Source organism: Triticum urartu, chromosome 7, assembly GCF_003073215.2.
Source record: "Triticum urartu cultivar G1812 chromosome 7, Tu2.1, whole genome shotgun sequence".
In the NCBI taxonomy this organism is placed as follows: domain Eukaryota; kingdom Viridiplantae; phylum Streptophyta; class Magnoliopsida; order Poales; family Poaceae; genus Triticum; species Triticum urartu.
Window position 1 is genome coordinate 20,577,309 of NC_053028.1, and position 14,562 is coordinate 20,591,870.

At 41.9% G+C, this 14,562-nt stretch overlaps 1 protein-coding gene across 1 annotated transcript; it reads right to left on the bottom strand.

Moving 5' to 3' along the window:
* Positions 1-479: 479 nt before the first annotated feature.
* On the bottom strand, positions 480-1,772 carry LOC125523581. Its single transcript, XM_048688601.1, has 2 exons — positions 1,611-1,772; positions 480-1,480 (listed from the first exon to the last, which is right to left on the bottom strand). Exon 2 carries the CDS (start codon positions 1,461-1,463, stop codon positions 600-602), a length of 864 nt encoding a protein of 287 aa, XP_048544558.1. The 5' UTR covers positions 1,464-1,480; positions 1,611-1,772; the 3' UTR covers positions 480-599.
* Between the last annotated feature and the right edge of the window lie 12,790 nt (positions 1,773-14,562).

The following is a 14,562-nucleotide window of genomic DNA, read 5'->3' on the forward strand; positions in this document are numbered from 1 at the left end:
ACAAAGAAAAATAATGCTGCCCAATTGAAAAGAATCAAATAAATGTTGTCATGCTTGGCCCATATAAAGACGAAAAGAATGCGATCGGTCTGCAATAGCTACAGCTAGGCGCTAACCTAATCCCTAACCCTAAAGAAAGGCTGACCTAATCCCCGATCAAACCGGCACGCGAGCATGCCGCGGCGCCGCCGCACATCACCTTCCGGCGAGCGCACACGCGCCACCGCGGCGCCGACCTCTGGTGCCCTATGCTCCTCCTCCGACGCCGCCAAGTCCTCCACGGCAACCCCGTACCCCTCTCTGTCGTCGCCGACTCCCTCGGTCGACACCCTGCACTGTTGTACGGTAAGTCCATCAAGCAAGCTAGCTCAGTGGCGGAGCCAGGAAAAATGTATAACACGGGCCGACTGAAGGCAGCAACACTTCCGTACAAATTTTTGGTCAAAAAAAAACAGTGAAGCAGGTGTAATAGCATATTTTTCATTCATTACACCACCATTCACCGTTGATACAAGAGGATATGCAATTTTTCAATTGTACGTCACACAAAAGAAAAATCTAGATAATAGAAGATAGAGAAACTAACTTGCTCCGGGCCTTCAACTAAATGGCACTCGACGTGATGGTTCATCGAACTCATCTATAATTGCATCTGTTGATATTCCAACAGCAATCTCCTTTTCAATATAAATTAGCAAGCAGTCCCTTAGAAATCCATCTTCCATTTTATTCCGAAGCCTTGTCTTCACAAGTTTCATGGCAGAAAATGCACGTTCTGTCATTGCCGTTGAAACCGGTAAAGTAAGAACAAGCCAAATGCGTCTGCACATTAAGAAGTAGTTGGAATTTTTAGCAATGAATAAATCAACCAATACAGGAACAGAGAACATTAGATACCTGTCAATCAAGTAATATTCATCTGATTTTCCACTAGATGCAAGTCGTTGACAAAGTTCTGATATAGTTGTCAAATTCTGAAACTTTGGGCTTGTGGGTACAATATTTTCGTAATGTCGTAACTGACATCTTAGATTATTCATTTCTTGTTCTTTAAAATCAGCAGGATAGAACTTTGAAGCCAGAGAACATATATTATATATGTTAAATGAACGGAATGAATCTTTTGGGTCCAAGGAAGTACACAGGATGAGAAGCTCTGTTGCTTGTTTGTTGAATCTACAATTCAGCTCTTGTGCTTGCTGATCAACAGCAACCATGAAAATGTCACAGCGATAATGGTGCTCAACTGTAGTCTCATCCTCCGCACGAGAATTAATGAAATCCACATATAACTCACTGAAATGTGGTGTTTCTTCTACTTGTTCTTGTTCATCTACTTGCTCTTCTTCATCTACCAAGGGAGGGGCATCAACCAAATTAATCTGTTCTGGAACATCATCAGTTCTTCTTTTCTTCTCAAAAAAAGAATGCAGTGTTGCAAGCTTTCTTTTATTTTTGGCCATGGAGACAACCGATTACCCTAGAAAAATTAAACACAGACCACTATAAGACTATCCAATTTAGAGAATTGAAAAGCCAAACAAAAATTATAGAACAAATTTCAGATCTGAGAGACAGAGAAAGGGAGATCTCAAATCAAGAATATATACCTCTTCTTGTGTGCTTGCAGCGGCTTGAAGAAAGATGAGTCGTCCAGCCGGCCGGCGGAGCTGCAATAGTTACAGGAGAGAGCAACTAGAAAGATTTAGGAGATTTGGGGGCTAGTGGTTTGTCTCCATGGATGAGCAGAGCAAAGGGGGACCAAGGAAAGGGAAAGGTGGGAAGAGGAATCACGTGTGGTTGGAAGACGAGGGTGGCTTTGCCTCTTTGTGTTTGGGATTAGCTTTTGGGAATTGGGATAGAATAACACTAGAGAAAAATCAAGCCTTGTACAGGATTCATTGTGCCACTTTTGCTGTTGCTCATCGGTTAGGGAGGGCCACAAGGCCCAGAACAGCATAACACACAACTTCTGAAACAAAAAATCGCTGCTCTAAATTTTTTTTTGGCATGTTGGCCCGGGCCTTGGCCCTTGCCGGTCCCCTGCTGTCTCCGTCGTTGAGCTAGCTTATGCATGTTCATGCAGATCTTATGAAAACCGAAGCCAGTCCTAGTATTCCCGTTCACAGATTCTGTTAATTAATTGCACAAACTTTGTTCTGCTTAGCTTTGACAACTGTAGCCTGGGTGACCTACAACTTGATACACTATTTAGCAAAGCTTGGCAGGTCAATTGGTTGGTGTGTGATGTTTCTAATTTGCTTATATTGGAACTTTGCCCTAATGGTAAAAAAAATCTTTGGGCACTAACACCCAGGATATATTTTTATAAAAGGAGCCCATTTGGATGAGGCGCCAGAAATCCGCTCCCGATGAGAGTCTAACCCTGCCCGCAAGGTGCGCCATTGCAACCCTTGCCATCAGGCTACTGTAAGTTCTCTTGTCCTAACGGTTTCACAATGCACTAGTAGTAGTATAGGAGTAGTACAGTAGTACAAGACTTTCAGGGGCCAAGTCACCGACTTCGAACTAGGGCCCTCGAAAACTTAGAGCCGACCCTATGATCAAATATAAAACCTCGTGGTTTATCTTGCTTTTCAGTTTCCCATCCAGAGGGTCATTATTCGACCTCCGGATGTATTTGTATGTATGTAAACAATGTTAGTTAATACGATGCAGCGTTGTTTCTAAAATCAATTAAACAGGCGGTTTACTATTTTTTTTTCTTTCTCTTTTTACCAGTAGTAAGCGCGCACAACGCACGTATCATAATTTATAATAAAAATAAATATTTTGAATCTTATTCCTCTGTAGTGAGTTTTTCTTTTGAACCCTCTAAATGTGTCTCATGCTCAACGATGTGAGCTCGCGTGTAACACATGATAACACACATGTCTATACATAGAATTAATGATCACATAAATGTATTATAATTAGTTACTAGTAAATGTGCACGTGCAACGCATGTAAAATTTTAGATTCAATTTGTTCTAGTTAGCAATCTTCCTGTCTGCACCATGCAAAAAAGTCCAAGTGGCTCATAGTCTTTCAAACATAATTTAGTATTACTTGACGCACAATTCTCAGTGCAAATTATAAATAATGTATGCGGGCATCAACAGAAGACCTAGACAAGCATGAATAACAGATATTTCAGCAAGCAACACTTGCCCTTAAGAGAAGGCTATATATTATAAGTTAGAGCATCCAAAACTTGTCATGTATTTTGCGTTTCATGTTTCTTAGTATTGCCGGCAAAGAGAGAAGGCTATATATTATAAGGTCTGCACGCCTCTTTCGTGGCGAATATTAAGTTTGTACACCACCGTACACATTGTAGGCCTGAGACGGTCCTCTACTCAACTTCTTGTAAAAATATATTACAATAAACTAAAACATCGATCATGTACCAGGGTTAACATGTTTATAACTTAACATGTGAACTTACATTGCATTTTGCTCATTGTTTGCTTTAGAATACAACTATTATTACACCACACATGAAAATGAGACAATAAATTCTATGGATGTGTGCAGATGTACACGAACCCTCTCCACTTTGAAATCTTCCAGGGACTGGTGAAGTTTGAATAACAGTCCATGATCAAATACGAAATACGAAAAGGGCGTGCAAGGAATGATCACAAGCAAGTCTGCCAGTTATTTCCAATCGTAAAAATAATCGCAAAAGTGGATGTTGCAACTGGACATTCAAGCAAAATTAACATAAGAGTTAAAGAGACATATTTAAGGCATGAAGAAACTGGAGTACATAAAATAAGAATCTCCAAGCCACTGGATTTGATATACTTCATATATCGATTTAAGGAACATACCGTCTGTAATATTCATGATGCTTCAAAAGATGAATATGTTTAAAAAAAGATGTTGCAAACTTCTCCATGTCATCGACATGGTCAACGATTGCATAAAGTTACATCGGAAGAGTATCTTCTGTGTCCCAAGGAGACAAACCCTGCTCTTGGAATGCAGAGACACACGTAGTTTCATTTGGCATTCAGACATTATTAACATAAATCATCATGAATAAAATCTCTGGCCCAACACACATGTTTTACTTGGTGCATTTGAAAGCAAATCCTCGTCTCAACCTATGTCAATACCTGAAAGTAGGCTGGAGACAATTGCACCAGCCTTTTTTGTGTCTCCTCTTCGCAGCCTCAGGATGCGGTGGCAGCGGCGCTTGTGTTATGGGCACAGCAGCAATGGCGGCGTTAAGTCATACCTGAATCTTCTTTGCAAAATTAGGACCAGGAGGCATTGTCTCTCTCACACTACCAGGGGCAGCTCCATCTCTTCCTACAAATGGGTTAACAAATGTACTGAATCCTCCGTGGTTAATTATACAAGCAAGTAACCAGGGGATGGGGCGTATACCTCATCCTCAAACCGCAAGTAACCAGGGGATGTTTAAGTGTTAAGGTTCCATTCCATTCATAGCATAAGTTCTGTTATGTTCTGTTTTCAGAAAAAAGTGGGAGTATCAGTTCCAGTTAAATCTACTCATCAGATGATAAATCCATGTGCGCCTGCTGAATTCCGCTGTTTTCTTGCTGGGGATCTCTTCTCAGTGGCTGAAACCTGTGCTCTTGGACAGAGATCTTTGAACAGAAATCATGGCATTATTATTCATTTAAAACAGAGATCATGCTTACAGTTTGCAGTACCACAATTCTATTTATTCAGCCGAGTTTGAAATACCTTTTCTTCCAGGTGTGGATGTTTGCCTTGCCCATTCGGCAATGCCATTCCTCTCTCCTAAGTTTCACTGACATGTAGATCTACATATTTTCCCTATAGTAGTTCTTCATCTCTTGAAAAATGTCCTGTGTAGGTATATTTTCGGTTAGCATGGCAAAAGGGCAAATCTCTAGCAATCTATGATTGCTATTTTCTAGCACAAGGTTACAAACAACTTGAGAAAAGCACAGAATGACTTACGAAAATCCTCACTTTGAGGTGAAACGGTAAATGCAAATGCAACATGAGAGTTGTAGTTACTGAAGAAGGACTACAGGAAATAGAAAGAAAAGGATCAATGGAAATTAAAAAAAAGGCGTTCTTTTATCACAACAGAAGAATCAAATAACAGAACTGAGAATACATATAAATCCCATTGCAGAAAATACTCTGTATAGAAACATTGCAGACAGTCACTTAATTCTCCGATCACTAAGTCTCTGAGCCTGTTTGGATCCCTCCACTCCCTTAAATTCTTTACTCCGCTCCCTGCTCCTACACTGTTGGCTCCACGTGCAAAAGCAGGAGTAGATTTCATGTTCGGCTGTTGACTCCACTCCATATGGTCACGGGAGGGGTTTGCTATCCACGAGAGAAGAATTATTTTATCAGCCAACCTATCAGTTGCGGGAGTCGCACACGGAGCTCAGCGTTTGCCACTTCGCCAGATTGCACTACGGCCGGCTCCGCTCCACTCCTCTGACTCCATGGAGTTGTGGCGTTCGGCGCCGCTCTGGAAGCTCCGGGAGCGGAGTTGCGGAGTGGAGCAGATCCGTACAGGCTCTCTATTTGAATCTCTCATATTACAGTCTCACTAATTTGTAGATAAGAAAAGTAATGTTGATTTCAAACCTTGAAAATTTAAGTAGAGATAAAAAGGGGTAGGGAATACATTAAACACTCATTCATGTAAAAAAAATCATAGGAATCTACTGACATCCTTGGTGTCAAATGAATATATTGTGGAGAGCAACCAGGAACTACCCGTACCTTACTGTCCGGGGCATCCAAAATTCATAAGATGCCGATGCGCGCTTCTGTTAAAGAAAGGAATACAGCTTAATAGAGTATGATGATTTTCTCAATAGCGATGACTAACCCATCAATGTTAGTGTTAATCACACCATTACTTAATTTATTTTAGGAATACTGAAAACACAACACCGTACTGATTCCTTGGGTGTTGTTGCCTCTGCATCTTTGTGTGCTCCCTTTAAATCGTCCCTGTTTGCCATCAAGACATCTTAAAGAAAACATGACATGAAGTTGTAAGATACTAAGATGGATAAGTAATTTCTGAATGAAGATTTGAACACACACCTACACTGCATCCATGTCATCTCTATATACAAAAAGAATTGTCATATGCAAGAAATGCAAAATTTCTTTGCAGTACTGGCATAGCATCATAGTTTTCCACCCTGTTGACATAAAATCAGAAGGTTATTTTAATTTTAACAACTCAATTGTGCTAATAAATAAAAAGGTGCACCTTAAGACAAGTTACTTGGAACAGAACAGTATCAATGAGACATAAAGTGCAAGAATGTAGTTACACTTAAATGCTTCAGACGTCGCTAAATATTTTTCATCCTTTGTCGTCTTATCAGTAACTGAAGTTTCTCAGGCAAAGTATGTGAGGCTCAGATTCACATGCTCAAAACCAATCTCTCAAACACGAACAAAGATATGGTCCATGGAATCAAGAATGCATACACTTCTGCGTTCTGAGGATTTTATCAGGACTGTAGACACACTTAAAACAGAAATACTTATGTTATTCCGTGGCATTATCTGTCAGCTCATCAATTTAGAAGGAGAAAAATAACCCACTATTAGATAGGATATGTAATTTTGTTAGCAGACATGAAGTAATTGATCCACATATACTCTTTGTTGTAGAACAGTAGAAGAAAGCGAGTCAGGAAGCACATGTTAGGGATGCTGTACTTGCATCAAATGTGAGGCAGGAAGCACGTGTGAGGGATGAAATACTTCCACTTCTTGGCACAGAGCGGTTGTCGTTTGCAGCAGATTTAGTCGAAGTACTCGGCGATCTTCCCCGTGGTGAGTGCGAAAGCAACCTGTGCACGTTGATGAGGAGATTGGGGCGTGGAGGGCAGAACGGCCAGCAGGGAGGAGACCGGCGCGGATCTCAAACCGGCAGGGAGCAAAGGGCTCGTCGCCGCCGCGCCGTGGGCTCGTTCGCCGGCGGCCGCCCTGCTTGCGCCACTTTGTGCTTAGGAAGCAGACCTGTGCGACCTGAGAGGCGAGGGACGCCGGCGCCGCAGCGGCATGGGATCGCTCGCGCCTTCGTTCGCCGGCGGCCGCCCTGCGTGCGGCCACTTCGTGCTAAGGGAGGAGACCGGTGTGGCCGGAGAGGCGAGGGGGAGCGGGCGCCGCCGCGCCATGGGAGGACTTGTGCGGCCGGAGAGGTTAGCGCTAATTCTAGGGTGAGATTAGATGGAGGTTAGCGCTAATTTCGTTTTGGGGTGAGATTAGATGGAGGTTATCGCTAATTTCAACGACGTGGGTACGGTGAACCTTTCGCTCGCTTCTGGCAGAGTTTTCGTCCACACTAAGAAATTGCTAAACGCACCTTTGGCTGAGTGCCAGTTTTATCTTTACGGTTAGATCTAATTAAGTGATCCTAATCGTGCAGCTGTTATTGATTCGTGTTGTTACGTGTAGCTTAGGCTCTGTGCACTTAGCGATGAATATGTTTGCTTGTTTAATAGTAGTAGAGATAAAATATTAAGAAACAACAGCTAAGCAACATTATCTACTATTTATTCATTGATGATAATTTTCTCTTGAAGGTCTATCTGTTGATGCGGTCTATAATGCTTTGTTCCATGGTCGGTATATTATTTAGAGCTTCATTCCCTTCATACTTTAAAATATAATCCAAAAATCGCCTCTTTGGTTCAAAACCATCCTACATATGTATTATACAACATTGTTATAATTTTTTTATGTGCAACATGTATGGAAATGAGTATGGTGTAAATACTCACCCTAGTTACTGAAAAATGTAGAGCTCCATCGTGCCATGAGTGCATGAAATTAGAAACCAAATAATTTGACAAAGCACTACATTTATGAAATGGTACATTGTGCGTTGAATGAATCAGTTATGATGCATTGAGAAGTTCATACTTGTATTTGTTTATCAGAACAACATAACTTTGCACCCCTAGTTAGAGACATTGTTCTTTAATGCAAGGTTTGCAACTTGGGGCATAATGTTTACATTGTTGACCATAGTTTTAAGTATATATTTTTTCTATAGTAGGTATTGAAAGTGGGTCAAAAAGACGGACACTTTTTTTATTTTGATCCAAGACAAACAATAGAAGTAGCCCAAGAATATCCCAAGGAAATAAAATCTGCAACGATGCATAATCTAGAAATACATCAATCATTAAAACCAAATAAATCACTCTTAGTAATGAAGAATTAAAATCTTACAATATCACATTATGAGATATGGTACTCATTGCTATCAGGCCAACTATCAAACAACTGCGAAAACCTAGAAATGTCCATATTGTCACGATGGCTTGGTCTCGTGCATAGTGGGAGATCAATTAAAATAGTAATAAGAAAACATTAGTAATATGACGCAAAATGTAATATTTGATTATAGTAACTTACATGGAAGTTCAGATCCATGTAGTGAACTGGAATGTCTCTTACAAGCTGGATGTCGTGACACGCTAATTTCCGCACAACCATACTAAAGCAATTAACATCCATATATTTATCATTTTTTTAATATGTTTCTTATTTGTCTCAAATTTAAACTAATATGTTGATATAGGTGTTTACTGATATCACAATTGGTTAGTTTAAATTTGAGAGAAATAAGGAATATATTAAAGAATGATGAATACATGGATGTTGATTGTTTTAATATGTTTGTTCGAATACTAGTGTACCATGACATCTAGCTTGTTAGAGACATTCCGGTTCACCACATCGATCTAAACTCTTTTGTACGTTACTATAATCATATATTACAGTTTGCCTCATACTAGTAATGTTTTATTATTAGTATTTTAGTCGATGTCCCACTGTGCACGAGACCCAAGTCATAATGATAATATGGATGTTGCTAGGTGGGCACAGTTGTTTGATAATTGGTCTGATAGCAATGAGTACCATATCTCAGAATACGATATTGTAAAACTGTAATTCTTTGTTACGAGGAATGGTTTATTTGGCCTCATGATTAATGTATTTTCAAATATATTCATCGTTGCAAAATTTATTGCCTTGGAATATCCTTGGGCTATTCATATTTCTCGTCTTGGTTCAAAATAAAAAAATTATCTCTATTTTGGACTCGCTTTCAATACATATTTTGGGAAGAATATGCTTAAAACTATGGTCAACAATGAACCTTGCGCTCCAAATTGCAAATCCTGCATTGAATGATGACGTTTCTCAATGGGGATGCAAAGAACATGTTGTTTAGAAAAACTCGCGCGGGTACGATTCTTGTTATTTCATTACATTATTAATTGATTCATTCAACACAATGTATTTCATACATCTAGTGTTCTGTTGGGCTATATTTTCCCATACCCAAGGTGAGTATTTACCCCATGTTCATTTGCATACATGTTGCACATGGATTTTTTTATAAAAATGTTGTATAATGCATATGTGTGATGGCTTTGAACTGAGAAGACAATTTTATTACATAATTTGAAGTATGAAGGAAATGAAGCTCTAAATGATTAATATCCCAGCCGTGGAATGAAGCATTATACAATAAATATCAGATAATTTGCTTAGTTGTTGTTTTTAATATTTTTATAACTAATTGTAGTACATTTATGTGATCGTGAATTTTATGTGAAGACATGTGTGTGGATCATGTGTTAGGCACACCCTCACACCGTTGGGCTTGAGACACATTTAAATGGCTCAGTAAAATAAACTCGCTACAGAGAAATAATATTCAAAATAGATGTTTTAATTATAGATTATGATAGAGATAATAAAATTTAAAATAGATGTTTTACTATAGATTACGATACATGTGTTACATGTGCACACTAGTTTATTTAAACATTGTTACTTAAATGAAACATTGTTTATAAAAATTAATAAATAAGCAGGTGGTTTACAATTCCTTTCCTTTTCTTTTCTATGAAAATTTCTTTTGTTTGGGAAAACGATTAAGGTCGTCGTTATTTGGCTAACGTTTGCTGGGGATGAATTGCCAGCGAACGCCCTACTTTGTTATGGCGAAATAACAAAAATTGCCATGTGTTTTGAGGAAAATACCCTGCCCAGCGGCTAGTGGCAGGAGAATGCTTCGTCTCCGGCCAAGCCCCCCTGCCACCTGCTATACATCGACTGGACTGCCCTGCCTAGCGGCTACAATGTTGTAAGCTAGCCTACCAGCCATGATATATTCCCCGTAACCATGAGCTCGAACTTATTTACTAAATCTGAACAGGAAATTCAAACCCAGTAAGTCTGAACCGAATTAGTACTAAATCCCTGATCTAATTTCTGTATCCATGAGCTTGGCCTTAATTAAGCATTCCTCAAATAATTTCCATCTTGTGCTGCTGGCTTCGACTGCCAGGTATGCGTCAGCGAAGGGAAATTACTTGTTGTGCTTTGTTCCTACTTCCACTGCTGGCCGCAGGCTGCTGCAGGGAACTGGCACCATGCCGCTGCTAAGCAGGCAAGCAGTTGGAGTTAGCAAATACTCCGAATCAACAGATGTGCAGCAGACTGGCACGGTGGCGCCCTCGATTTTTGCCGCCCCGGTTCCATCGCCCTGTTGCAATGCCTGAATGGGGACGCCCTCCACAGAATTCAGAGCTACTGGTTGGTGTGCTTATTTATCTTTTGTCTGTTAGTATACACATTGATGATTAGTTCGTACACCGCACACTTCTTAATTAATCAATGAACTGATGTAGCATCAGCTCCATGGTTCTACCAATGATTTCCTGGTAAGCAAACATTGCGTTTGTGTTATGGAAAATCGACACTGAATTCCAGTCCGTCGATATTAACTGAATTTGGCTCACAAAAGTTTGAGCACATATTGAACTGAGATTTCCACCATACTTCTTAGCACAGATGCTTGGCAGCTGGAACGATTGAAAAGAGATGTAGCACTGCCGATCCATTAATACACAAAAGTGTTTGTGTACAGAGAGATGGAAAAGAATTTATCGTGGTAATATTGCTGTTCTTTTGGATTGATGGATGCTCTGTCAAATTAATTTCCTTTTGGATCTCTGTATGCATATAGCTTAGTTTGCTGCTAGTGGGTTTAGCTACTGCACTGCTCAGGCTTATCTGAATGCATCCTTATTACTATATTAATTAACAATGTGTGTTTAAAACCCCTTGTAAGATTCCATGCTAACCCATGCACACTGTATGTGCATATATGCTTATAAATTCTAAAAACGTTGTCATTTCAAAACCTTCAGAATTTTTGAATATCTTGGTAAAAACAGAAGAGAAAAAGAGCCACATTGTGTATGCAAAAATTTGTCCACAAGCCAAAAGATCCTCCTTATGGGCTGCCCTTATATATCGTGGGAGTTGTCCACACTCATAAAGCTTAAGGGCAGCCCTTGAGCTTATTTCAGGTCCAAAGCTTATATGGCTATATACTCCAAGCAAAACACCCAAGCAGGAGTGCTTGGTTGCACTGTTGCGGGGCTTGAAGCCATTCCTCTGTGTCATCGTGTGCATGCCACGGTACGAATTGCCGGCACAGAGGCCTCTACCATACAAGTGCTAGAGCACAGTACGAACGTTGGATGTGCACGCCACGCAGGCACAATTCATTGAAATAACGCAGCATGCCGCAAAATAATTCTAGCATCGACTTGACTTGCAGGTTCACCGGCTTGCTCTTGAGAAGGCTTCAATAACAAGACTGGCCTGCATTCCCTGCTCTCACCAGGCCATGACATTGTTTTGGTGATTTCAGATCCTGAAGCAAGCCCGCAAGGAGGATCTTGATTTCAGAGGAGGTAACCACACCACAGGCCCAAATCCTTCAAGCCACGTAACTAGGTTGATGCAAAAAATAACCAGCTTCCTTTGTCATTACAAGCCAGGTATGGAGGACTCCTCGAGTTGAAGATCAACTCCAGCTACTTGTCATCGACTACAAGCTATGGCCCTTCCCTAGTTTTCTCGATATCATTCAAGAGAGCTTACGCACCCCGGTACCCTTATCCTGAGCGTCCATGCTCCTAGGGATCTGAGTCAGCCCGGTCCGTAAAATGCCACTGCCCGTTACTTTCCCAGGGGATTACAGGGTCAGGCACTGTTCAAACTCAGGGCATTGTTCCCTCTGACCGCTGCGGCGCTGCGCACACCAGATAAGACCAAATGCATGTGCACGTTTTCACACACACCAGATAAGACCAAATGCATGTGCACGTTTTCACATCTTCCCGGCGTACTCACATGGGATCTACATGTACTGTTTCAAACTGCACATATCCACGGCACAAATCGTCTTTGACTTGCAATTTGTATGTGTGCCTGCAAGTTAAGCTTAATACTACTTGGGACGTCTTGTCCCATGGCAGTTCATATACAATTTTTTGTGGAGTACTTTTATAACCGTGGTAATTATGTGTGTTTCACCATTGGATTAGGCACTGAGGACAGTACTTTAGATCACCCCGGTCCTTGATTTCTGTACTGCAACTCCCATGTGTGGGCAGCTTTATTGAGAGCGGATCCCCGGCCGGAAGGTTTGTCATCGGGACATTATTGATGCATTATTTCTTTTTTTGCTGTACTGTGGCAAATTACAGCATAATTTTTTGTCATCGGGAGGTGGGAACAGGTATGAAGCTGCCAGGAGGAAGAGAAGAACAGGCGAAAAATTTAGATAAGCTCGAAACAGGAATATATAAGAACAACGGAACCCAGGAGCGATTTTAAAATAAAACCGAACTGTTTTTCTTTACTTATGGGTGGCATCTTGGGTAATTTATGGCAACTTTGAGGGAAATTACTGTGACGTACCGACAAAAGCAATAGCCCCCTTGTTATCAGGTAAGATTATTGACTAAACAATTTCTACTTGGAGTAGGGGTACGGTGTACATGTTGCAAGAGCGCGCGGGTCAGTACCTGATCTTGCGACGCCGCAGCCGGGCGAGATGCTATGGCGTTTCCCATCGGACAAGTCGAGGAGATGAGGTATATATGGTGGCTTTGGAGGAAGAAGTGTTTCTGCGGCATCAGACTCTCGGGTGTGCGTCCATATTTTGGTGGCAGAAAAGAATAACGTACACAGAGCCTATGAGACCAGCGACCGTAACACATTCTGCCACGGTAATCGGTTCAGAACAGCAGGCCTAACTGCTGCGCATATCAAGAGCCAGGTACAGTGCCATGAGCCAGGAGCCAGGATAGGGCGATCCGGGTGCATAAGCTCAAAAAATCTGCATTCCTAGTTTTCTGGCTGTCTTCAGCTATACTCAGAATGATCTTCAGTTCCGAGTTCCGACCAATACCACGTCTGTTGTTTCTTGTATAGCTTAATTAACATCTCTAGCTGTTTGGGTGTGCCGTTCTTTTCTTTAAGCCGACGGATAAACCCATGCTCGTGCATCCAAGAAACGGAGGCACATGCTGCTCTTCCTGGGCTGCCTTCTATTGGTTGTTTATGTGTTATCGTCCTGTCATTCAGGAGACGGATTATAACATGATTGCTAAAGAATTACAACCAGATGCAGAGAACTGATCCATCTGTTACCCAATCATCAACGACATCATCACACATAAGGCACCAAATTCTCTCCTACGAGCACTATGTGTGTCATGAGAGTTGATAAATACCTCGCGCATGAATTAGCTAAACGTCAGACGAGTGGCTTTAGCTAATGGGCCAGTTGATTTTGAGATCGCCGGAGGGGAGGAAGAAGGAAGGAGCTCGTTGACAGGCTGCGCCCCACCATCTTCTATCTTAGGGAAGGGGGTGGGCGCGAAGGATAGTGGTGGTGCAACTTCGCCATAGCAAAACCCGGACGTGAGCAGGGCTAGACAACTGGCGGGGGCCGGCGGCAATATCAGCAGTGGGGGGCCGTTCCGGGGAGGGCAGGGCGAGAGGCTGCGCGGGAGCGCCCCCGGCAACGGGTGGTGATTGTAGGCGGTTTGATTTACGGCCCGTGCGGCGGTCTTGAGAAGGAGAAAAGCTGGAAAAAGAAGAAAGGCCAGGTGCCATTGGATGTCCATTGGATGATAAAAGAAATGGTCCGTTCCCTTTGCATATTGGGTGTAATCATGTGTAACTTAGCACGTCATGTGATATTGTATCTCTCTTGTTGTATAGACATTGTAATCGTTATTTGCAATTAATAAAGTCTTGTTACTTAAAAAAAAAAAGCACGACCATGTGAGAGGGTCTGTGTCGTTTACTCGAAGGATGAATAGGGCGAAATCGGGACGCCACGATATCACCGTGTTAAGATTTACGCCGTGGGATCGAACACACCATGGAGGTGTTCGCTCTATAAACAGTTTCCACCTAACGTTCGCTCCTTATCATCTTTGGTTTTTTTTCTTTGAACGAACAGGGCCTCCCGAGCCAACGTAAAAAAAAAAAAACAAATCCACCCCGAGCGAACGAACAGAGGACTGAGAGGAGGGAGGAGGGTCCGTTGGCTCTCGTAGCCTCCGCCGCGCCGCCGCCCATCCGGCCGGAGCCTCTACCAGCGACGCCGCCTGCCTCCCCGGAGCATCCCCTCCCGCCCAGCAGCGACTCCCTCCCCGGAAGAGCCGCCCCCGC